This window comes from Lissotriton vulgaris, chromosome 6 (assembly GCF_964263255.1).
Source record: "Lissotriton vulgaris chromosome 6, aLisVul1.2, whole genome shotgun sequence".
NCBI classification, from domain to species: Eukaryota; Metazoa; Chordata; class Amphibia; order Caudata; family Salamandridae; genus Lissotriton; species Lissotriton vulgaris.
The window spans coordinates 1,154,647,332-1,154,672,465 of NC_141694.1; the positions used below are offsets into that span (position 1 = coordinate 1,154,647,332).

The following is a 25,134-nucleotide window of genomic DNA, read 5'->3' on the forward strand; positions in this document are numbered from 1 at the left end:
GAAGATTTAACCTAGTTTCAATTGTATTATTGGCTGTTGCGTTGGTGGCTGCTCTTACCAGATGGTCTTTTAGATTGCGACCACGTTTGAAAGAAAACAGAGGGAGTCCGGTATTCAATTCTAAGGGATCCAGTACATTCCAATGTTTTTTAATCATTTTAGTGAGTTTGTTGCTGGCCGTGTTAAAGGTGGTGACACATGTGATCTTAGATGAGATTTTCTTTGGCTTAGGTTCTAGTAGACATTCTCTGTGGGTGTACCAGGCCCTTTTCATAGCCCTTCTTACTAATTTTCGTGGATAGCCTCTCGTGGTTAATTTTTTGCAGAGGATCTCCGCTTCAGTGAAGAAATCTGCTTTGTATTTACAATTTCTCCTGATTCTCAGGAATTGTCCATAAGGCAATCCATCCCTCAGAGCCCTGGGGTGTGCACTATGGTATTGCAGGAGGGTATTCCGTTCCGTAGGTTTTCGGAACAGTGTGGTGTACAGTTGGTTTTCTTCACATTTAATCGTTACATCAAGGTAGTCTATTTGGTGTTTATTATATGAGTAGGTGAATTTGAGGTCAGTTTGGTTGGTATTCAGCCAGGTACAGAAATCATTAAGTGACTCTTCTGTACCCCTCCAGATCATGAGGACATCATCGATGTATCGATGCCAGGATTTTATTTGATTGCGGAATGGGTTTGTGTTGTTAAGTATAATGTTAGTTTCTAAGTCATCAACGAAAAGAATCGCAAAGTTGGGAGCAAAAACAGCTCCCATGGAGGTCCCTTTGCATTGTCTGTAAAATGTGTCTTTAAATAGGAAGTAGTTCTTGGTCAAGGCTATTTCCAGAAGCTTGATTATGAATTCCGTGGGGACTTGGTGTGGGGCCGGGCGGTTGTCTAGGTGTTTTCTAATTACGTTTATGCCTTTTTCTTGGGGAATGTTGGTATAAAGTGACTCTATGTCTAGAGTCACTAGAATTTCATTGTCTGGGTCGAATGAGTGTGCCTCAATGAGATTGATCAGATGTGTGGTATCTTTAACATATGTTATAGTGTCTTGGACCATGTCTCGAATGAAAAAATCAATATATCTACCCAGAGGTTCCACAATAGACCCGCAACCTGAAAGTATTGGTCTCCCAGGGGGATGTTCAGAATCCTTGTGGACTTTAGGCAGTGTGTAAAGCACTGGGGTACGTGGGTTCTTATTGTTAAGGAATAGGAATTCGTTCTTACTCAGAAAACCTGATTCAAGTGCTTCTTGGGTTACATTTAGGATTGTCTCACTAATATTTTTAATGGGGTTGCCTCTTAGTTGCTCATAGTGATCTTTATTGTTGATCTGACGTAAAATTTCGTTGTCATAGGCGGCGCGGTCTTGAATGGCTATACCGCCGCCCTTGTCACAGGGTTTTATGACGATGTCTTGATTCCGTTTAAGGGAATTCAGACTGTTCCTTTCTTCCTTACTGATGTTATAGGGTGTAAATCTATAGTTCAAAAAGTGATTACTTCTGGTGGCATGGTTCCACTAGATGGGCGAAAAGTGGACGGTGGGCGTAGACCTGTCATGTCATTCCTGTTGTGACCATCTCGATTTTTAAAGACTCCACTGATATAGCCCTTTTAAGCAGAGGTCTCTCATTTGTGATAGCTGAAAAACCTAACTGGTTTAATATCCAAGCAGAAATTATGCAGTTTTTCAGGAAAGTAAGACTCCAGACTTTCTTTAAAAATCGAGATGGTCACAACAGGAATGACATGACAGGTCTACGCCCACCGTCCACTTTTCGCCCATCTAGTGGAACCATGCCACCAGAAGTAATCACTTTTGAACACCTAGTGTTACGTGATCTGGACAAAATAAAGGAGAACTATAGATTTACACCCTATAACATCAGTAAGGAAGAAAGGAACAGTCTGAATTCCCTTAAACGGAATCAAGACATCGTCATAAAACCCTGTGACAAGGGCGGCGGTATAGCCATTCAAGACCGCGCCGCCTATGACAACGAAATTTTACGTCAGATCAACAATAAAGATCACTATGAGCAACTAAGAGGCAACCCCATTAAAAATATTAGTGAGACAATCCTAAATGTAACCCAAGAAGCACTTGAATCAGGTTTTCTGAGTAAGAACGAATTCCTATTCCTTAACAATAAGAACCCACGTACCCCAGTGCTTTACACACTGCCTAAAGTCCACAAGGATTCTGAACATCCCCCTGGGAGACCAATACTTTCAGGTTGCGGGTCTATTGTGGAACCTCTGGGTAGATATATTGATTTTTTCATTCGAGACATGGTCCAAGACACTATAACATATGTTAAAGATACCACACATCTGATCAATCTCATTGAGGCACACTCATTCGACCCAGACAATGAAATTCTAGTGACTCTAGACATAGAGTCACTTTATACCAACATTCCCCAAGAAAAAGGCATAAACGTAATTAGAAAACACCTAGACAACCGCCCGGCCCCACACCAAGTCCCCACGGAATTCATAATCAAGCTTCTGGAAATAGCCTTGACCAAGAACTACTTCCTATTTAAAGACACATTTTACAGACAATGCAAAGGGACCTCCATGGGAGCTGTTTTTGCTCCCAACTTTGCGATTCTTTTCGTTGATGACTTAGAAACTAACATTATACTTAACAACACAAACCCATTCCGCAATCAAATAAAATCCTGGCATCGATACATCGATGATGTCCTCATGATCTGGAGGGGTACAGAAGAGTCACTTAATGATTTCTGTACCTGGCTGAATACCAACCAAACTGACCTCAAATTCACCTACTCATATAATAAACACCAAATAGACTACCTTGATGTAACGATTAAATGTGAAGAAAACCAACTGTACACCACACTGTTCCGAAAACCTACGGAACGGAATACCCTCCTGCAATACCATAGTGCACACCCCAGGGCTCTGAGGGATGGATTGCCTTATGGACAATTCCTGAGAATCAGGAGAAATTGTAAATACAAAGCAGATTTCTTCACTGAAGCGGAGATCCTCTGCAAAAAATTAACCACGAGAGGCTATCCACGAAAATTAGTAAGAAGGGCTATGAAAAGGGCCTGGTACACCCACAGAGAATGTCTACTAGAACCTAAGCCAAAGAAAATCTCATCTAAGATCACATGTGTCACCACCTTTAACACGGCCAGCAACAAACTCACTAAAATGATTAAAAAACATTGGAATGTACTGGATCCCTTAGAATTGAATACCGGACTCCCTCTGTTTTCTTTCAAACGTGGTCGCAATCTAAAAGACCATCTGGTAAGAGCAGCCACCAACGCAACAGCCAATAATACAATTGAAACTAGGTTAAATCTTCCACCAGTACTAGGACACTTCAAGTGTAATAAGTGCATGGCATGCGAATTCACCACCAACACTAAAGTATTCGAGTATGGATGTATTAGGCACAATCTCAAATTTTTCACAAACTGCAATTCCAAGAATGTGATTTACTGTATTGAATGCCCATGCAAACTATTGTACATCGGACAAACTACCCAACAGATCAAAACCAGAATATCCCAACACAGAAGCAGGATCCGATGTAAAGTTACAACAGCCCCACTGGTGGAACACTACCTTGAACTAGGACACTCGGAAAATGAAATGAAATGGCAGGTGATTGATAAACTGATGCCCAATGCCAGAGGAGGCAATCAGCAAACAATATTAAATCGTCTAGAATGTAAATGGATTTACCTGTGCAAAACAATAGAGAAAGGACTTAACTCCCTCGATGAATGGAATATGTGCACCTGAGTGAGACCTCATGGACACTACTATGCAACACTATAACGTGAACCCATTGAAGCAATGTACATATACTAATGTACAATTATTTACCAATGTAAAAAGTTTGTTCAGTATAACGAATACTGTTCTCATTACTGTGATTAATGTGTATTTATAACGGTTTTTCACTTCAATTTATTCTATTTTTATTTCTATGGTTATTTTCTGCTGTGAACTCGTCCCTCGTAAATCTCTTTGTCTTGATTGCTTAAGAATTGCGCGACCTTCCATTCCACGCATACACCCAGACACAACACTAACTAGACACGCATGCCCAGAGCAATCCTTTCCGCGCATGCCTAACCCGAGACACGCTTCCGTGTCTGCGCGCGCACTGCCCCGGCACGCTCATAATGGAGTCAGGACGCTCTCCTGGTTGTGAGCTGCCAGATCGAGGTACTCGGACCCCCGGCTTGCCGCACCGACCTGCAACGAACTAAGTAAGTGAATCACCCCCCGTGGCCTTCCCTCGCCATGCTGACGTTTTGAGATTCATACTTAACGCGCCTTGACCGTCAACGCTCTTTTAGTTTCAGGCGGACCCCTCTACATAAGCGACGAATGCGCTGTCTGAAACCACAGTGATTTCGTAAGTGCATCCTCAATGCAGTGGCCGTTACTACCACTATCCTGACTTTAACCTAATCTTTCACTGACCAGTAATATGTTTAGTTTCAGATAAAAATTACCCACCAGAGCGACGAATGCGCCTTGGCACCGATATTGACTATGTTTTAAACCTAATTGTCTGTAAGTAAGCCCCCCACCCCACTACCCCTCCAACCTTTTTGTACAATCGTGGTATGATTACTAATACTCAAAAAAATCGTAATAATTTTTATTCCTCTTATTTCATAAGCTCCAATAATTTCCCCAAATTGAAGCAAACAGCCACCACCTGAACCCCCAGTTAAAGCCTGGAATCTGACCGAATTTTATGTGAGTTTTTGACAAATAAACAACTTATGGTTAGCCCTTAGTTCCCCCTTTGCTAATACCTAGTAACTGGTTACAGCTACTGAGCCAAATCTTTGCTTATTAACTTACCCACAGATCCAATGAAAAACTGCGACAGCCGCCCAGCTGGCTTGTGCGATTGAACATCCTTGCCCTCTCCATAGGCAAGGTATATAATTAAAACATTTTTTGAGTTCTTTGCATGCGCGCATCACCAAGCCTAAAAAAACGCAGCGCACCTGGATGTGATTAGCTCATATGCCCCCCCACTACTACATCTATGAACAACTGCATGCATAGTAAATATAATATGTGCATGCATGAGAATTCACTTCTATTCTTATCTTTAATCTAACCCTTACTCTCCCCGGGAGCACCATAACAATGTCAGACCTAAACATGTAGGAAAATTAAGTAGATATAAGAAAGAGAGTGTAATTAATTTTTCTGTAGTTTCAGGAGGCTCAACTGTCCTGATGAAGATCTAAAATAATATAGATCGAAACGCCGTCGACCTACCCAAGGAAATTCCACTTGTACCATTGTATATAATTGTTGTGTGTGTTTATCCTTGTTGTGTGTGACAGTTCGTTCACTTTGATCACATATGTCACGTCCTGCACCGTACTATTTCACTTGAGCACCTGAAATACAGTGTATATATGTATATATATTTAACTTTGTGTTTTGCTATGAGAAAAGAGTAACAAAATAAAAACCCAAAAATTTTATCCTACTACCAATGCTCCCTAGCGACTTATTAAATACTCGCTAATAACCTTGTCTTCCTTGAAGGACCACATAAGGCCTACTCCGAACCATTGTTCTAGAAAATTATCAGGAATAAACTAGTGACTTCCACCTTGCATCTCAAATACAGGAGCAAGTCAGGAGTGCCACAAAATATTCCTGCTCTTCAAATGCCAAACTCTTGGCGAACAAATCCCTTTTTCTTGCTTTCTTTCATATTGCTGATATTTCGATGGTAAAAGCTTAGTTGTTCTTCACTTCCAGCTAGACATATATACAAAGTAGTTTTATAGCCTTTGCAGAAAAGGTTATCTGAAAGAGACACGTTAGTGATAGATTCCTTACCTTAGAATATCCCCAGGCGTCAGACTGGATCCGGAAACTTTTGCGTAGCAATACCCCTGCGCGTCGGTAGGCATCGTTCGCGGCTCCTCGTCCGTCGTCGGCATCGTTAGCGCCGGAATGACGTTACTGGAGTACTTAGACGCCGTCCTCGCGCACTGACGTCGGTTCTTCTTTTTTCCGCGCCAGCTAGCGCAGATCCGGAGAAGCTCTACCCCATAGTCACTTTTTGACTAAACTTTTTTGATCTTTTGATCTGTTTTTTCTCGACTCCTACGGTGCCGGTAGGGATGCCCTGGTTCAAACCCTGCTCCAAGTGCAGCCGACTGATGTCGGTTACCGACCCCCATCGCCGGTGTCTTCAGTGTCTAAGCCTCGACCACGAAGACCGAACCTGCTTCGACTGCCGGGCCCTGACGTCTAAGGCTAGGCGGGAACGGTCCCGCAAGCGACTTGAGCTCCGGCAGTCGGCCCGCGCCGTTCATGGTCCCGGTCCCACAGGAGGTCGAGAGACCGGTCGCGGGTCGGTGCCCTCGTAGCTCCGAGAGCGGGCATCGGTCTTCAGGATCAAGATCCTCTGGTAAGAGGCATGAGAGGTCGGAAAGGCGTGATCGCTCTTCCGACCCTCCCCGACGCTTGCTCGACGCTGCCGGGCGTTCGGGTGACACCATCCACGTGGCTCCGACGGAGTCGCGGGTGTCGCAGCCTGCACCACACCTTCCGGTCCCTGGCCACGATGCAACGCCAGAGGAGGTCGAGCAGTACCTCATGGCCATGAGGTCTCTCCCTCCTCCGCTGGGCTCCGTGGCGCCTTTGGGCCCAGCGGTCCCGGCTGGGGGGCCTAGCGGGTCGGGTGCTTCGGCTCCGGCGCCGCCGGCCCCCACTGGATCCGCTTCTGGATCCGGGTCGTCGCCGGTCGACCTCACGACCTCACTTACGCTGGCCCCTAGGGTGTCGCCCTCGGCGACACCGTCCCCAATCCTGCCCTCGATGCGGTTCCGGCGCCCGAGCGGCGCCGCTCTCGACGTCTTATGGAGACTTTTATTTTCACGAACCGGACCCATCCTTTGAACCTAAATTTTAGGTGATGGGTGACGAGGGAGATTGGGGGTGGTCTGTGGACCCTCTGGCACAGGAGTGCCAGTCTCAGCAGGACTGGACATTTGAGCTTGGGGATGCCAGTGGACTGGACACTTCGCCAGACACTGGTTTTGTTTCCCCTCCAACCGTGGCTAGGGAGGAGGGGGCTGCATACAGTGTAGTGTGGACGCGGGCGGCCAAGGCATTGGGCCTGGAGCTCCCCATCGCGGCTGTGAGGACTAACCTCCTCACTGAGCTCCTTAAACCGCAGGCAAGCTCGGCTGAGCCTCTGCTGCCATTTAATGAAGCCTTGTGTGACGTTCTTTTGGGCACTTGGTCCAAGCCCGCAACAGGTCAGCCTGTAGATAGGAACGTGGCCAGACGCTACCGCCTGGCTCCGGGCGACCCTTGCTTCTTGTCCACCCACCCCACCCCCAAGAGCCTGGTTATCCAGGCCTCTACTTCCCAGACCGCATTCCCGACGGCTCCGCCCGATCGGGAATCCAAGAGGTACAAACAATTCGGTAAGAAGCTGTTCCCGTCCCTAAGTTTGGGACTGCGGTCAGTCAATAGCGCATGCCTCTTGGGCCGCTACACCCACACTCTGTGGGATACAGTCGCGGACGTGCTGCCACAATGTCCGGAGGAGCCCCGGACTAAACTCGCCCAAGCCCTTAAGGAGGGTCGAAATGCTGTTCCCTCCGGTGTGGGCTGGATATCACAGACTCACTGGGCGATGCCAATGACGGTGGCAGTTCGATGCCAAGCCTGGTTGAGGACCGCTAACTTTTCGGCTCATGTCCAGGCCACCCTTCTGGACATGCCGTTTGATGGCCGTCGCCTTTTTGGCGACAAGGCAGACCATGCGCTTGAGCGTTTTAAGGACTCCAGGGCTACGGCCAATTCCTTGAGCCTCTCGGCCCCATGCCAGCAAACGGGTGCCTTTCGCTCCTTTCGTGGCCAAGGAAGGGGCACTCCCACACGTGCTGCCAGCCACGCACCGCAGACTAATACACAGCGCGGTGGCGGCCGTGGAAACCGCCGCGGCAACGGTCAGGGACAACGGCAAGGCCAGTCCACACATTCCCCTGCAGCATCTGCCTCAAAACCCTCCTAGTCTGTGCTGTCAGGCCCATGTGACGCAAGTGGGGGGCAGGGTTCGCCATCACCACTTCCACTGGCGCACTGTCACGTCGGACATGTGGGTGCTGCAAATCGTCCGAAGGGGCTACTCCCTCCCCTTCGAGACGACCCTTCCAGCCATGCCACTGCAATATCACCGTGTGTCGGGGATCACTTGCAACTTCTGCAAGAGGAAGTTACGGCCCTCTTGGCCAAGGGGGCCATCGAGCGCGTTCCTGGGCCAGAAGTAGGGTGTTTTGTTATGTTATGTTATGTTATGTTATGTTAAAGGTATTTGTACAGAGCACGGGCACCAGGCGGTTTCATGGCGCTAGGAGCGGAGAGGCAATAGTAGGAGAAAATATTACTCATAGGCTTGCCGAAACAGATGAGTTTTCAGGAGTTTTCTGAATAAAGTGTAACTGGAAGTGAATCTGAGTTCATCCGGGAGTGAGTTCATAACCTGGGGGCAAGAAATGAAAATCTGAGGCCACCATGTTTTTTCCGTTTGAAGGTTGGAACGTTAAGCAGGTTGTAGTGTGAGGAACGGAGGGGGACGTACCAATGAATCCTGGAGGAGATAAAGGCAGGGCCCTGATCAGATAGTGTCTTGAAGATGGTACAGCCAAATTTAAAAATGCAACGTTTAGCCACCGGAAACCAATGGAGGTTCCTCAACAAAGGAGAGACATGTTGGTGTTTGGGCTGGCGGAAGAAAAACCTTGGCTGCTTGGTTCTGCACCAGCTGCAGGCGATGAAGCTGGTAGGCTGGAATGCCTACGTAGAAAGCATTGGCATAGTCTATGCGAGAGGTTACTGGGGCCATGATGACAAGGGTGAGGGCCTCCAAGGTCAAGAACCTGCAGATTTTCCTGATTCTTTGGAGATGGAAGAAGCATGAAGAGGTAACAGCGCTGATCTGAGATTTCATAGATAGATCTTCACAAATAATAACACTGAGACTCTTCACAGAGTCAGCAGGGTGAGGGGGGGTGCCCAAGGAGGGTGGCCAGAATCTAGAATTCCAAGGGTTGGCAGGTCCCCCAGTAAAGACAAGCTCTGTTTTATCTGGGTTAAGTTTCAACTGGCTGTGACACATCCATTCGCTGATCAGCAGCATAGTAGATTGGAAGTTAGTGCTAGATACAGAGGTGGAATCAAGATTGAATACCAGCTGGAGGTCATCAGCGTAGTTGAAAATAGTGACCGGGCTTTTGCGAAGGGATACCATGAGGGGTTGCATGTAAAGATTAAACAAAAGGGCGATAAAGCGGAGCCCTGGGGACTCCGCTAGTTAGACTGGTTAGTGTGGCTGAAAAAGTAAAAAGAGGGACCGCCTGGGAACGCTGATACAAAAAGGATCTGATCCACTTAAGTGCCAGGCCCTGGATGCCAGCGTTGTTGACACGGTCGATCAGAGGTTCGTGATCGACCGGGTCAAAGGCCGCCAATAAGTCCAAAAGCACGAGTGCTTGGAAGGTGTTATTATCGGCACCCTTCCTGAGCTCGTCCATCACAGCCAGGATGACAAATTTGGTAGAGTGCCCAGGCCTAAAACATGTCTGCTGAGGGTCAAGGAAATGGGAATTCTCAATGAATGAGCTTAAGCAGTTTGTGACGTGGCCTTCCAATATCTTGCTAAGGTAGGGAAGCAGGGAAATGGGTCGGAAATTGATTAATACTGAAGGGTCTGCATTAGGTTTTTTCAGAATAGGAACCACTGCGGCCTGTTTAAAGGTGTCTGGTACGATGCCTGATGCCAAGGAGTTGTTGAGAAGTGCAAGCGGGGGGCCAGGACAAGCCAGGAAGGCCTCCTTGAGGATCTGAGGGGGACAGCAGTCGTGGGCGAGCCAGAGCTCATTTTATTGTGGTTGTGGTTGTTACTCCCACTACTTTCCGGTATCCAAGAAGGGCAAAGGGGGCCTGCGCCCTATCTTGGACCTACGGAACGTCAACGGCTTCCTCCGGAAGAAGAAGTTCAAAATGCTGACATTGGCTCAGGTATTAGCTGCCCTGGACCCAGGAGACTGGATGGTAGCGTTGGACTTGCAGGACGCTTATTTCCACATTCCCGTCCTGCCGGCCCACCGGCGCTACCTGCGGTTCACGGTAGGCCACGATCACTTTCAGTTTGCCGTGCTCCCCTTCGGCCTTACCAGCGCCCCACAGGTGTTCACGAAAGTGATGGCGGTGACCGCAGCTCATATGCGCAGGTAAGGGGTTTCAGTCTTCCCCTACCTCGACGACTGGTTGTTGAAGGCAGGCTCGCCCCAGACAGTCGTCAGCCACCTCCAGACAACGACAGACCTCCTGCACCAGGTGGGGTTTTCCATCAATGTGCAGAAGTCACACCTTTGCCCCTCTCAGAAGCTCCTCATCATCGGAGCAGTCCTCGACTCGGCGCAGTTTCGGGTTTATCCTCCCGAACAGCGGGTCCGGGATATTCATGCTCTGATTCCAATCTTTCAGCCTTTATCCCGGGTCTCGGTCAGGTTGACACTGCGCTTCTGGGGCTGATGGCCTCCTGCATCCTTCTGGTGCATCACGCCAGGTGGCGGATGCGGGTTCTGCAGTGGGACCTGAAGTTTCAGTGTCCATGTCATGATCTCGGAGGGCACTGCGAGACAGCTGCAGTGGTGGCTCACGGACCGTGATTGGGTCAGCGGCAGATCCCTCTCTCTTCCCCAACCGGAGCACGTAGTTGTGACGGACGCGTCCCTCCAGGGCTGGGGAGGCCACATGGGAGAGGCGGAGATCAGAGGCCTCTGGTCTCCGGCGGAGTCCCGGCTCCATATCAACCTTCTGGAGCTGAGGGCGATTCGTCTAGCACTGCAGGCATTCCTCCCCTCTGTCCGGGGGAGTGTAGTGCAAGTGTTCACAGACAACCCCACCGCCATGTGGTACTGCAACAAACAGGGCGGGGTGTGGTCGTGGACCCTTTGCCAGGAGGCTCTGCGCCTCTGGCAGTGGCTGGAACATCAGGGCGTGACCCTGGTGGTTCAACACCTGGCAGGTTCTCTGAACGCCAGGGCGGACGAGCTCAGCCGAAGGTGCATGATGGATCACGAATGGCGTCTGAACTCGGACGTGGCGCAAGCCCTCTTTTTGCAGTGGGGAGAGCCTTGGTTAGATCTATTTGACACCGAAGAGAACGCGCAATGTCATCAGTTCTGCGCGTTGGAATTTCCACTCGCACTCGCTCGGGGACGCTTTTCGTTACAAATGGAGTTGCTCTCTGTTGTACGCCTTTCCGCCTATACCACTTCTGCCCAGAGTGCTAAAGAAAATCAAGCGCGACCGGGCCCAAGTCATCCTTGTGGCTCCGGACTGGGCGCGAAGGTACTGGTATACCGAGCTACTCAGTATGTCAGTCGATCCCCCGGTTCGTCTGCCTCTTCAGGAGGACCTTCTGTCGCAACAGCAGGGGACGGTCCTCCACCCGAACCTGTCCAGTCTCCACCTCCATGCTTGGAGATTGAGCGGCGACAGTTGAGGCCATTTGACTTGCCTCCTGCAGTCTGTAATGTCATTCTGGCAGCCAGGCGTCCCTCCACAAAGTCGGTATACTCGTGCAGGTGGAACAGATTTGTGGCATGGTGCACAGCAAAGGCTGTGGATCCTCTCAATGCCCCTCTTTCTGAGGTTCTCCTCTTCCTTCTTTCTCTTGCCCAGCAGGGCTCTGCTCTGGGCACTGTCAAGGGCTACTTTTCTGCCCTTTCAGCCTTCCTAAGGCTTCCTGATCAGCCTTCTTTGTTCAAGTCCCCCATTGTAAACAGATTCTTAAAGGGCATCACTCATATATTCCCTCCTGTTCCTTTCGTGATGCCCCAGTGGGACTTGAACCTGGTTCTAACTTTCTTGATGTGCGTTCCCTTTGAGCCGCTTCATAACTGTCCTCTCCGTCTTCTTACACTTAAGACTGCTTTCCTGGTTGCCATCACCTCTGCCATTAGAGTGAGTGAGCTCCAGGCTCTTTCCTCTAAACCTCCTTTCCTTTCTGTCCATCCGGACAAGGTTGTGTTGTGGACAAAACCCTCTTTCCTGCCCAAGGTAGTCACAGCCTTCCACATCGGGCAGTCCATCACCTTGCCCACCTTCTTTCCACCTCGCATCCCTCGAAAGAAGAAGAGAGGCTCCACCGTCTGGACCCAAAACGTGCGCTCTCTTACTATCTGGATCGCACACGCCAGTTCCGGGTGGATGACCAACTCTTTGTTGGTTACGTGGGCGCTAGCGGACCATCTCTTGGTGGATCGTGTTGTGCATCCAAGCGTGTTACTCCTTGGCTAAGAAGGAATCTCCTGTTGAGCTGAGGGTCCACTCCACTCGGGCCACGGCGACTACTACTGCCCTGGGCCGAGGAGTCCCCTTGCAGGACATTTGTCAAGCAGCTATGTGGCCCTCGCTGCACACGTTCGCAAGACACTACTGCCTGGACAGCCAAGTCTGGAGGGATGGCTTCTTTGGCCGTTCCGTCCTCCAGGACTTTCTGGTGTGATTATTGGTTCGCAGACCCACCACCGGGGTTGGTATTTTTGGGGTATCTATTCTAAGGTAAGGAATCTATCACTAACGTGTCTCTTTCAGATGCACAAGTTACTACTTGTGTAACGATATATCTGTAAGAGACATTAGTTAGTGATACATTCCTTACCGACCCACCCATCCTCCCCGTTCTGCGAACCGATATCTAGGGTTAAGGTCATCCCCTTTCAGGGACCTAGTTTCATGGCACCAGTGTTGGTTCTATCATGGCTCTGCGTATCTTGCACGGAAAAGCTGTGTATAAGAACTGACGTCAGCGGGCGAGAGCGACGTTTAAATTCTCCGGCGACGTCATTCCGGCCCTAACGACGCAGACGAGGGATGCGGAGCCGCGGACGTCTACCGACGTGCAGGGGTATTCATACGCAAAAGTTTCTTGATCCAGTCTGACGCCTGGTAATATTCTAAGGTAAGGAATCTATCACTAACTAATATATCGTTACACAAGTATTAACTTGTGCGTCAATTCGGTATTCTTGGTGGAAAACATTGTTTAGCATTTCCAAACGCACAGAGCAAACTTGTTTTATTTATATATTGCAGTCTGTCATTTAATATTCATGTACGTGCATTTTCTTTTTTCTTCTAGCTTTTTCCTCGTCGATGTACATGGTTGTATGTTATGAATAATTGTTTACTCTCAGTGTCTGGTAAGGTTTTAAATTATTATAGATCTTTCATTATTTTCTATAAATATGACAATTCTATTTCTCAATGCATTTTGAATGATTACATTCTCAGGTAAAGCCTCACAGCTGTATTCCCACATGTTACCTGGACTCTTTGATTATGCAAGACAAATGCAGAAGTTGCCAGTTGCTATTCCTGCACACAAGCTCCCCGATAGGATACTCCCCAGGTAAGTGTTTTTGAAGGTCACCTCTACCGTGAAAATATGGACACTCTTGTATTTTCAAGTCTGTAAGTAGAAATTCTATGATGCTTCTATTTTTATATACCAATCTGATCGAGACATCTAGCTGCGGATGCTGGATTAATGTTGTTATAATAGCCCAGTTCCCCTTTAAGTCAGTTACTCATACTTCATGGAGCTCTGTCACTTTTTTAGGGGCATTCTTCATTGCTCTCGAATTTTTAAAAACATAAAAGACTTTAGATGCATCAATACACAACACATTCTTAACCCCTTCAGCGCGGCACAAATTTTCGCGCTGTGCTGAAGGTTCTAATGAGCCTATCGGCTCATGACTGAACGGTTCCTTCATGAGCACAGCTCAACCGACGCTCATGACGGAACCGTTCGTCATGAGCATGGAAGGGGTTAATTACACCCCAGTCTCTTTGCTTTGCCCTACTCTTTTCTAGTGTTTCCACTGAAAAGTGTTTAAATTTGGAAAAGTGCAATTCACCAGCTCACTGTGTGAATGGAGTGTGAGTAATCGTCTAGCAATTTGTCTGCAGGAGAAACAATATAGTCCACTCTTCCTGAATTGATTGTGGCTGTTATTTACAAATACAATTTAAGATCAGTTAATGAAGAAGACCATGGTACTAAGTTCAGCAGAGGATAACTGTGTCAGTAGGGTTAGTGCCTTGTTTGGGTCATATCCTCAACTGACTACTCAGAAAGAATTCCCAAACATAACTCGGTAGGCATAAATTATACAGTACGAAAAAGAAAGAGAGAGAGAGAGAGAGATATATGAACCTCAGGATGCTTAGAAATAGCTCAAGCTGTCATAAATTTAATGTCATAGCATACACTACTGTGAATATTTTCCATGAACCACACACATAAATGACATAAATTTCTCTTCAATACAAATTCAAAGTACACTTTTTGTCTGTATACTGAGTATTGTTCAGGTACATGACATTCAAAGAATTTTAAATTAGTGTTCAAGGCATATGGGCTGCAGATGGTACATTTATGAATAGATCGCCATCTGGTGTTGGCCTCGGATGATTGCACTTGTTTTTCTCTTGGAGAAGGCTTTTGTCGTCACGAGACTGGTGACTCCTCCTTTGGGTGCTAGTGCGCATGGGCATCGGCTCCATCCTTGGATTGTTTTTTTCCGCCATCGGGTTCGGATGAGGATTGAAGCGCTCCGGATCGACTTCGAGAAAAAGTGATATTTCGGCACGTATTCCCTTTCCAATTCGACGGTATTGTTATCGAACGCGATTTCATTTCCATTCCGACGCATTTCGACTCCAACAATAAACATTTTCTTCTACGTCGACGAGACCGGGAGGCCTTTCTTGACGTAGTCCAGCCCGGAGTCAATGGAAAGGACTCCATTTAAGAGATGTCCAACGTGTGGTGCTAAGTTCTCACACAAGGACCTACACGAGGTGTGCAATCTCTGCCTATCGCCTGAACACGAATCCAGGGACTGCGAAGCCTGCGCAGCATTCTCCTCCAAGTCGACGATTAGAAACCTTCGAGCCAGAAGACACGAGGTATTGAGAATGCAGTCAGAGGCAATCCCGGAACTGTTAGAGGCCCAGCACCCCGAAGAAGAAGAGGAACATGAGGACGAGTCGGGGTCGGAAGTGGACGAGTCTGATGTTGAAGAAATCAACGCTCAACAAACCGTGAGTGACGACGTCCCCTTACCAAAAAACCGACCCCGTGTGGTACCGACCCTGCCTTCGAGCCCGGTCAGACTACCGAAGAAAGTTTCCGACCCCCCGCCTTCGGGCCCGGCAACGAAACTGAAACAGAAACCGAAACTCTCGGCCTCCCACCATGTCGGATCCAAGAAACGGTCGACATCGACATCAACACCGAAGCTCCATACAAAGGAAAGCTCGCTGTCGAAAATTTCCATGTCGAAACCGAAACATGCTTCGACGTCGAAGACTTACTGGACACCGAAAATATCTGAATCGAGCAAATTCTCGGTGCCGAAAACACAGAACATTGACGGTCAGAAGCAAAGGCACCTTTCGGAACCAAAAACTTAGGTACCGACACAGGAGCAGCAAACAGATCCAAAACAAAAGACTTTGTTTATCGATCCGCAAACTGGCAAAGTGGTGACAAAATCACCGAAAAAGAGGAAGAATGAACAGCTAGATGACAAAGCTCTTCTTCCTAAAAAGAGAACAATGGGGACAAATACAACTCCTCCCCTTTCTCCTCGACCTAGAGACACACCCTCTTCTCCTCTTCCTCACACTATGCCAGCTATTCCTCCACCTTCTACACCAAGACCATCTACACCTCAAACAGATGTAGACAGTGATACAGGGGAGGGAGAACTTCATGGGGATGACGACACTGTCCCAGATGAAGAAGACCCATGGGAAAATTATTATAATGCAGGGTCAGATGATGATAACGACCCAGAATTATACCCCTCAAAACCTTCACCACCTGATGATAATACAGGTTTTGTACAACTGATTAATAGGGCAGCAAAATACCATAAGGTGGATTTACACGCAAAACCTCACATAGAGAATTTCCTTTTAGAAACTCTACCTGCTGCACAAAAAACATCAGGAACACTACCTATGCTAAAGGGTCTTCTCAATCACACAGCAGACATATTCAAAGACCCTGTGAGGGCTAGGGTATTAAACCCAAGAATTGATAAAAAATATAAGGCAGCCCCAAAGGACCCAATATTTATCAAGGGACAGGTACCTCTGAACTCGCTTGTAGTTACAAACGCTCGTAAAAGAGCAAACTCATTATCTACAGGAGAAGCTCCTCCCACTTATAAGGAGTCCAAGTTAATAGATGCATCGGGCAAAAGAGTAGCCTCCCAAGCAGCAAACAGCTGGCGCATAGCTAATACACAAGCGCTACTTGCACGCTATGATAGAGCGCATTATGATGAGTTAGAACAACTCATCACACATCTCCCTAAGGAACATCAAAAAAGGGCAGACCAGCTTATACAAGAAGGGAAGATAATAACCAACACTTCCATTAAGTGCGCCTTAGATGCGGCAGACACTGCAGCAAGATCCATCAACACCAGTATCATGTTAAGAAGACATGCATGGCTTAGGGTCTCAGGGTTCAAACAAGAAGTACAAACATCTTTATTGAACCAACCTTTTGATCAAAAAACACTTTTCGGCTCAGGTACAGATGAGACTTTAGAAAAGATGAAAAAAGGCACAGAAACGGCTAAATCAATGGGAGCATTACAACAGCCAACTTTCGTAGGTCCACCTATAGAGGCGGCTCAAAGAGTACAGGCACAAGCCAGCAATCTACCTCTTTTACACCAACATCACCCAGAGGTAATTCAAGAGGCAGTTACAGAGGTAACAACAACAAGGGTAGAGGTCGCGGAAATAATAACAACCGCTACTCCCCAACCCCAAAACAGTGACTTAATACAACTCCCCCCAGACCATATAACACCGGTCGGGGGACGTCTATCACAGTTCCTACCTGTCTGGGAAAACATCACATCAGACAAGTGGGTGAGACAAATTATCCAACATGGTTATTGCCTAGAACTCACAGCTACCCCACCAAACATCCCCCCCAGACAGCGTCCAATGAGTCAAGATCATCTAACATTGTTAAAACAGGAAGTACTATCACTGCTACAAAAGCATGCAATAGAGAAGGTTCCAAAACATCAGCAAGGGACAGGAGTATACTCTCTATACTTCCTAATTCCCCAAAAAGACAAGTCTCTAAGACCAATTTTAGACCTCAGACCTCTCAATGCATACATAAATTCAGAACATTTCCACATGGTCACGCTCCAACAAGTACTTCCTTTACTGAAGAAAGGGGACTTTCTTTCTACACTGGATCTAAAAGACGCTTACTTTCACATCCCAATTCACAAAGCCCACAGAAAATACCTCAGGTTTGTAGTAGAAGGACAACATTATCAGTTCAAAGTCCTTCCATTTGGGGTCACAACAGCACCAAGGGTGTTCACAAAATGCCTAGCAGTAATTGCAGCACACCTAAGAAGACAACAAATACATGTCTTCCCTTACTTGGACGATTAGCTAATAAAAGCCAAGTCACAGGAAGAATGTCTTCAAAACACACAAAAAAACATTCAATTGCTGCACCAGCTAGGGTTTACAGTAAACTACACAAAATCCCACCTAAAACCAAACAAAGTTCAACAATACCTAGGGGCTACTATAGACACAGAAAGAGCCAAAGCATACCCCAATCCAATCAGGATCCAAACAATGATCACGTTGATCCAAAGATTTCAACCACAGCACTCACTAACAGCTCAAGTGTTCATGTAGCTGTTAGGGATGATGTCCTCCTGCATACTGCTGATACCATATGCCAGACTACAAATGCGTCCACTGCAAGAATGTCTAGCAACACAGTGGAATCTGGCTCAAGGTCAGATTACAGATCTGGTGTTGGTAGACGACCTCACACATCGCTCTCTGAAGTGGTGGAACACTACAAACATTTCCAAGGGGCGGTCGTTCCTAGAACCGATTCCACAAGTGATACTAACAGCGGATGCATCGCTCTCCGGATGGGGAGCGCATATGGAGAAATATACAGTGCAGGGAAAATGGAGTGTACAGCAAAAAAGGCTGCACATCAATTATCTGGAACTACTAGCAGTGTTTCTAGCATTGAAAGCTTTTCAAATGCAAATCCTGATCAGAACAGACAACATGACTGCAATGTATTATATTCAAAAATAGGGGGGGGACACACTCTCTCCAACTATCCAGACTAGCACAGGACATTTGGAGATGGGCCATTCCTCAAAAGATCTATATGTTAGCCGAACACCTACCACCTACCAGGAGTTCAAAATCAGATAGCAGACATCCCAAGCAGAGAGTCAGAACAAATACACAAATGGGAACTGCACAACCAAATACTGCAGCCATTCTTCCAAAGATGGGGACAACCAGAGATAGATCTCTTTGCCACTCATCAGAACGCAAAATGCCAAAACTTTGCATCCAGGTACCCACACCACCTGTCCCAGGGCAATGCGCTATGGATAAATTGGTCCAACAAATTTGCTTGCGCTTTTCCCCCTCTCCCGCTAATTCCATTAGTGGTTCGGAAACTGCAACAACATTCAATGACAATGATACTAGTAGCACCCACGTGGGCAAGACAGCCGTGGTTCACCACGCTATGGCAACTCTCACAGGTGCCACATCAAAAGCTAAGATTATTACCCATGCACCTTACACAGAACCATGGAGGAATAATGCACCCAGATCCCAAGCAATTGAACCTAGCGATCTGGCTCCTGAGGTCATAGAATGTGGATACTTAGATTTACCTCCAAACTGTATGAAAATCATTAAGCAAGCAAGACGTCCTACCACCAGAGCATGCTATGCAGCAAAGTGGAAAAGGCTTGCTGTATACTGTAACAGTAATAACATCAACCCTCTAGACGCATCCACTAAACAGAATATTTGTTATTTACTACACTTGCAGCAATGTAACCTTGCTTACACCTCTATTAGAGTACATCTTGCAGCTATAGCAGCGTACCTTCAAAACAGACAACACCTTTCCCTGTTTAAAGTACCAGCAATAAAAGCTTTCATGGAAGGCCTCAAAAGAGTCATTCCACCAAGACTACCGCCTTCCCCAGTCTGGAATCTGAACATAGTACTTACCAGACTAATGGGACCACCATCTGAAAGAGACACGTTAGTGATAGATTCCTTACCTTAGAATATCCCCAGGCGTCAGACTGGATCCGGAAAGTTTTGCGTAGCAGTACCCTTGCACGTCGGCAGGCGTCGTCTGCGGCTCCGCGTCCGTCGTAGGCGTCGTGGGCGCCGTGATGACGTCGTCGGAGTACTTAGACGCCGCCTCCGCGTGCTGACGTCAGTTCTTCTTTTTTCCGCGCCAGCCAGCGCAGATCTGGAAAGAGCAGTTCCCTAGTCACTTTTTGACTAAACTTTTTGATCTTTTTGATCCATTTCGAAGTCTTTACGACTCCGACGGTGCCGTTAGGGATGCCCGGCTTCAAGCATTGCGACGAGTGCGACCGTACCATGTCGGTCACGGATCCCCACCGCTGATGTGTTTGGGCGTCGACCATGACGACGAGGCCTGCTCCGACTGTCGGGCCCTCTCGAGGAAGGCCTGGCGGGAGCAGTCCCGCAGGCGACTCGAGATCCGCCAGTCGGCCCCGCGCCGTGTGAGGTCCCGGTCCCGGTCCCACGGGAGGTCGAGGGACAGGTCGCGGGGACAGGTCGCGGGGACGGAGCCGTCACAGCTCCGGGAGTCGGCACCACTCCTCCGGGTCCAAGTCGTCAGGTAAGAAGCATAAGAAGTCGAAGAGACATCATCGCTCTTCTGACTCCCCCCCGACGCTCGCACGACGCGGCCGGGGGTTCGGGTGACACCGCCCACGCGGCTCCTCGTGAGTCGCGGGCGCCGCGTTCGGCCCCATACCCCCCGGTCCCTGGGCTGAACGCGACGCCGGAGGAGATCGAGTGCTTCCTCATGGCCATGAGGTCCCTTTCTCTTCCGACGGGTTCCGCGGCGCCTTCGGGCCCAGTGAACCCGTCTGGGGGCCTTAGTGGGTCGGGGGCTACGACCCGACGCCGTCGGGTGCTTCGGCCTCGACGCCGCTGGCGCCTTCGGGCCCGGCGCCGCAGGGCTCCACGATCCCGACGCCACCGCTGCCCTCGGGCTTGGTATCTTGGAGGTGAGAACGTCGACGCGTTTCGAACCCAATACCATTCGACGGGTTCTCCTCAGGACATGGACTGGGGGGTTGTTGTCACTGTGAAACAATTAAGACACGGTGTAAGTGAGGGGTCATTTCAATAAGCTCATCTCGTGGACTCACCCACTTCAAAATTAAAAAAGTACCTTATTTGTGAGGTGGAGGGGTCACTCCCTGCGGGAAGAATGAAATGCGAGATTTACATTAGATACAGTCTACCTATGTTGTAGATATGCTGCACACAGGTTGTTACGTAAAATCAAGGCGTACCTTGGCAGAGGGCGAAGTTACCGCTGAACAAGGACGCGGTGCCGGCTGTGATCAGTTGTTCGGTGTGTAGATCTAAAATCTGGAGAGAGGGTCGGGACTTAGTATAACTCTTATTGCCAAGATGATGCACTGGTAAGACACAGAGTGAGTGAGGGAAATCCTACCTTTTTTGACGTGGCAATTTATTCAAATTGAGCGCGTGGGAGGCGGCGGCCACCGCACGGGCTGGCGTGCTGTTAAAGAAAGGGGGGCACACATTTAGACTGACATTAGGGTGATCGTGTTTTAATGCAAGTCCGAAAAGGGATGCAAATCCCGAGCGGATGACTTACTTCTCGGCAGAGAATACGAGCAGCAACGGTCCGGCACACAGTGACTTCTGAGAGACAGCTTGTTGCTGAAGGGGGCGTGTCTCCCTATATTTAAACAGCCTGTGGTCCCGATGCATTGTGGGATTTGAAGTTTTTTTTGAACTGCAGCAGGGGGTGCGCAGCACAAGACTGGTAGATCGTCTACATAAAATTTGTAGATTAGTGAATCTCCTATTCCCGAGGTTTGGTACAGTGCGGTCACGAGAGTAGCAACGGCATAAGCCGACTAACAGAGCGAATAGACAGTTCATTTATAGATTGCTGAGTTCATTCAGATCATTCAAACCTGACACTGCAGTGTTGAATTTCAGGATGAGGTACGCCTCTTTCTGTGCCAGTCTTGCATCAGGGTCCCCTCCGGCGCCCGGGACATTTTTTATGCTCGCCAAGATGGTCCACTTAAGATTGTTTGCGGCATGATCCTTTTTCAGAAAGTGCGATACCAGGGGCGCAGTGAGCACTTTGTTGTTGATTCGAGATTTATGTTGAATTATCCGCTGGCGCACTTCTTGTGTCGTCTTCCCTATGTAGATTTTGCTGCAGGGACAAGTTATGGCGTACACTGCGTATTTCGTTTTGCAGTTTGTGAAGTCCTCATGGCGCCAGTGTTTTGTTCCATCGGTGAAATGAGTGCCTTCCATCGTCAAACCGCAGACTGAACAAGTTCCACATTTGTGGTGACCTTTCACTGGGCCCATGTTGAAAAGGGTACTTTGTGTCTCTTTTTTGATAGCACCCCTGGTGGATGAGATTTGCTGTCCTATACTTCGGTTTTTTTTCAATGCGAACAACAACAACCCGTACAAAGCCCACATCGGGCAATGGATGAGGTATATAGACGATGTGTGGTGTATCTGGAATGGTACACCACAATCTCTGGAAGAGTTCCATGACTGGCTGAATAACAGAAGCCCAGATATAAAGTTCAGCCTGGCGTATGACTGCCGAGTGATGCCATTTCTGGATGTGGAGATCAAAGCAACACCTGATGGTCTCAAGTCGACCTTATACCAGAAGAAAACCGATAAGAACAATTCGCTTCACTACAAAAGCTACCATCCAAAGACCCTGAAGAACAACCTCCCCTATGGACAGTTCCTTAGGGTGAGAAGGAATTGTTCAAGAACTGAAGATTTCAACATCCATGGCGAAGCCCTCACGAACAAACTAAGAGAGAGAGGATACCCGGAGAAGCTTGTAAAACACTCGATGAAGAGGGCGAGATGGACACCCCGAGAACATCTACTTCAGAAAAGGGTCAAGCCACAAACAGATCGGATGGTATGCGTATCTACATTTGGACCCCACACGAACCCGGTACAAAAAATCATCCGGAACAATTGGCACCTCGTGGAGGAAATCATCCCTGAGATTGGCAAGCCCTTGTTCGCATTGAAAAAAAACCGAAGTATAGGACAGCAAATCTCATCCACCAGGGGTGCTATCAAAAAAGAGACACAAAGTACCCTTTTCAACATGGGCCCAGTGAAAGGTCACCACAAATGTGGAACTTGTTCAGTCTGCGGTTTGACGATGGAAGGCACTCATTTCACCGATGGAACAAAACACTGGCGCCATGAGGACTTCACAAACTGCAAAACGAAATACGCAGTGTACGCCATAACTTGTCCCTGCAGCAAAATCTACATAGGGAAGACGACACAAGAAGTGCGCTAGCGGATAATTCAACATAAATCTCGAATCAACAACAAAGTGCTCACTGCGCCCCTGGTATCGCACTTTCTGAAAAAGGATCATGCCGCAAACGATCTTAAGTGGACCATCTTGGCGAGCATAAAAAATGTCCCGGGCGCCGGAGGGGACCCTGATGCAAGACTGGCACAGAAAGAGGCGTACCTCATCCTGAAATTCAACACTGCAGTGCCAGGTTTGAATGATCTGAATGAACTCAGCAATCTATAAATGAACTGTCTATTCGCTCTGTTAGTCGGCTTATGCCGTTGCTACTCTCGTGACCGCACTGTACCAAACCTCGGGAATAGGAGATTCACTAATCTACAAATTGTATGTAGACAATCTACCAGTCTTGTGCTGCGCACCCCCTGCTGCAGTTAAAAAAAAACTTCAAATCCCACAATGCATCGGGACCACAGGCTGTTTAAATATAGGGAGACACGCCCCCTTCAGCAACAAGCTGTCTCTCAGAAGTCACTGTGTGCCGGACCGTTGCTGCTCGTATTCTCTGCCGAGAAGTAAGTCATCCGCTTGGGATTTGCATCCCTTTTCGGACTTGCATTAAAACACGATCACCCTAATGTCAGTCTAAATGTGTGCCCCCCTTTCTTTAACAGCACGCCAGCCCGTGCGGCGGCCGCCACCCACTCGCTCAATTCGAATAAATTGCCACGTCAAAAAAGGTAGGATTTCCCTCACTCACTCTGTGTCTTACCAGTGCATCATCTTGGCAATAAGAGTTATACTAAGTCCCGACCCTCTCTCCAGATTTTAGATCTACACACCGAACAACTGATCACGGCCGGCACCGCGTCCTTGTTCAGCGGTAACTTCGCCCTCTGCCAAGGTACGCCTTGATTTTACGTAACAACCTGTGTGCAGCACATCTACAACATAGGTAGACTGTATCTAATGTAAATCTCGCATTTCATTCTTCCCGCAGGGAGTGACCCCTCCACCTCACAAATAAGGTACTTTTTTAATTTTGAAGTGGGTGAGTCCACGCGATGAGCTTATTGAAATGACCCCTCACTTACACCGTGTCTTAATTGTTTCACAGTGACAACAACCCCCCAGTCCATGTCCTGAGGAGAACCCGTCGAATGGTATTGGGTTCTAAACGCGTCGACGTTCTCACCTCCAAGATACCAAATTGTTAGGGCACGCTAGGATTCAACTAAAACACACTCTGGAATTGTTTAACTGTTCCTATGTTGTTCCTAGCCTAAGCACCTGATGTGGTATCTACTGTGTATCTTGTGATGGTTGTAACAAGGAGGTTTCTTCCAAACACAATAGTCCCCTTGTCTATTTCATATCCAGGATTGGAGCCTCTGTAAAGTGATTAACTTGAGGCCTTTCTATAGTTGTCCATGTTATTTATGTATGACAATTTCTTTGTTTACACACTGTTTTGATAATTTTCTCTCAGTTCACTGAATTTGTATTTGTATTTTGTTATGAATGTTGTGTTGTATCTTTTGATGCCAAAGAATTTCCTGCACGAAATATTTTATAAAAAAATAAGTCAATCAACACAAATGGTTGTCCAACCCAGTGATTTATTACACTAGGTCTGTGTACTTTGACGCTAATTCAATACTGCCCGGCCATTGCTTTGTTTTTCTATGCAGGGCACGCAGGGCACCGCTGGGCCCTCGTCGGGCGCTGGATCGTCACCGGTGGACCTTACGACCCCCCCGGCGTCGGTCCGTGTGGTGTCCCCTCCGGCGTCGGCCTCGGCCGGCGCCGGCCCCGATGCCTCCTCTCAATTGGTTCCGACGTCGGGACGACGCCTATCGGCGCCGATCTCGACGCTGTTCGGAGATTTTCATCTCTATGAACCGTCCTCATTCGCTTATGACCCTGAGTCTCAGGAGAGGGGGGAAGAGGAGTATTGGGAGGGGTCTGAGGACCCTCTGACACGGGAATGTCAGTCTAACATGGACTGGACAGGAGACCTTGGGGAGGCCAGTGGCCTGGACACCTCTCCAGACACTGGATTCGTCTCTCCTCCTACCGTGGCTTCGGAGGAGGGCGCGACATATGGTGTGGTGTTGATGAGGGCTGCTAAGGCCTTGGGCCTTGAGCTCCCGTCGCGGCCGTGAGGACTAACCTCCTCACTGAGGTCCTTAAGCCGCAGTCATGCTCCATGGAGCCTCTGCTGCCGTTTAATGAGGCCTTGACGGACGTTCTTTTGGGCACTTGGTCCAGGCCCGCTACAGGTTCGCCTGTAGATAGGAACGTGGCCAGACGCCACCGCCCGGCCCCGGGCGACCCATGTTTCCTGTCCACCCACCCCACCCCCGAGAGTCTGGTTATCCAGGCCTCTAACTCCCAGACCGCCTTCCCGACTGCTTCCCCCGATCGGGAATCCAAGAGGTACGAGGCCTATGGCAAGAATGTGTTCTCGTCCCTTAGCTTGGGACTGCGGTCTTCCGACACCGCATGCCTCTTGGGCCGTTACACCCATTCTATATGGGATACGGTGGCGGAAGTGCTGCCAGAGTGTCCGTTGGAGGTACGGGCCAAAC

General features: G+C 48.3%; 1 protein-coding gene across 8 annotated transcripts in view; it reads left to right on the forward strand.

The window, feature by feature from the left end:
* The window catches only part of MAP4K3 (mitogen-activated protein kinase kinase kinase kinase 3), a 1,209,829-nt gene that overhangs the window by 675,186 nt on the left and 509,509 nt on the right, over window positions 1-25,134 (forward strand). For all 8 annotated transcript variants that reach the window (XM_086927230.1, XM_086927231.1, XM_086927232.1 and 5 more), the window contains 2 exons: window positions 13,214-13,274; window positions 13,366-13,483. In XM_086927230.1, coding sequence (XP_086783356.1) covers window positions 13,214-13,274; window positions 13,366-13,483 — 179 coding nt within the window. The remainder of the gene's footprint in view (window positions 1-13,213; window positions 13,275-13,365; window positions 13,484-25,134) is intronic.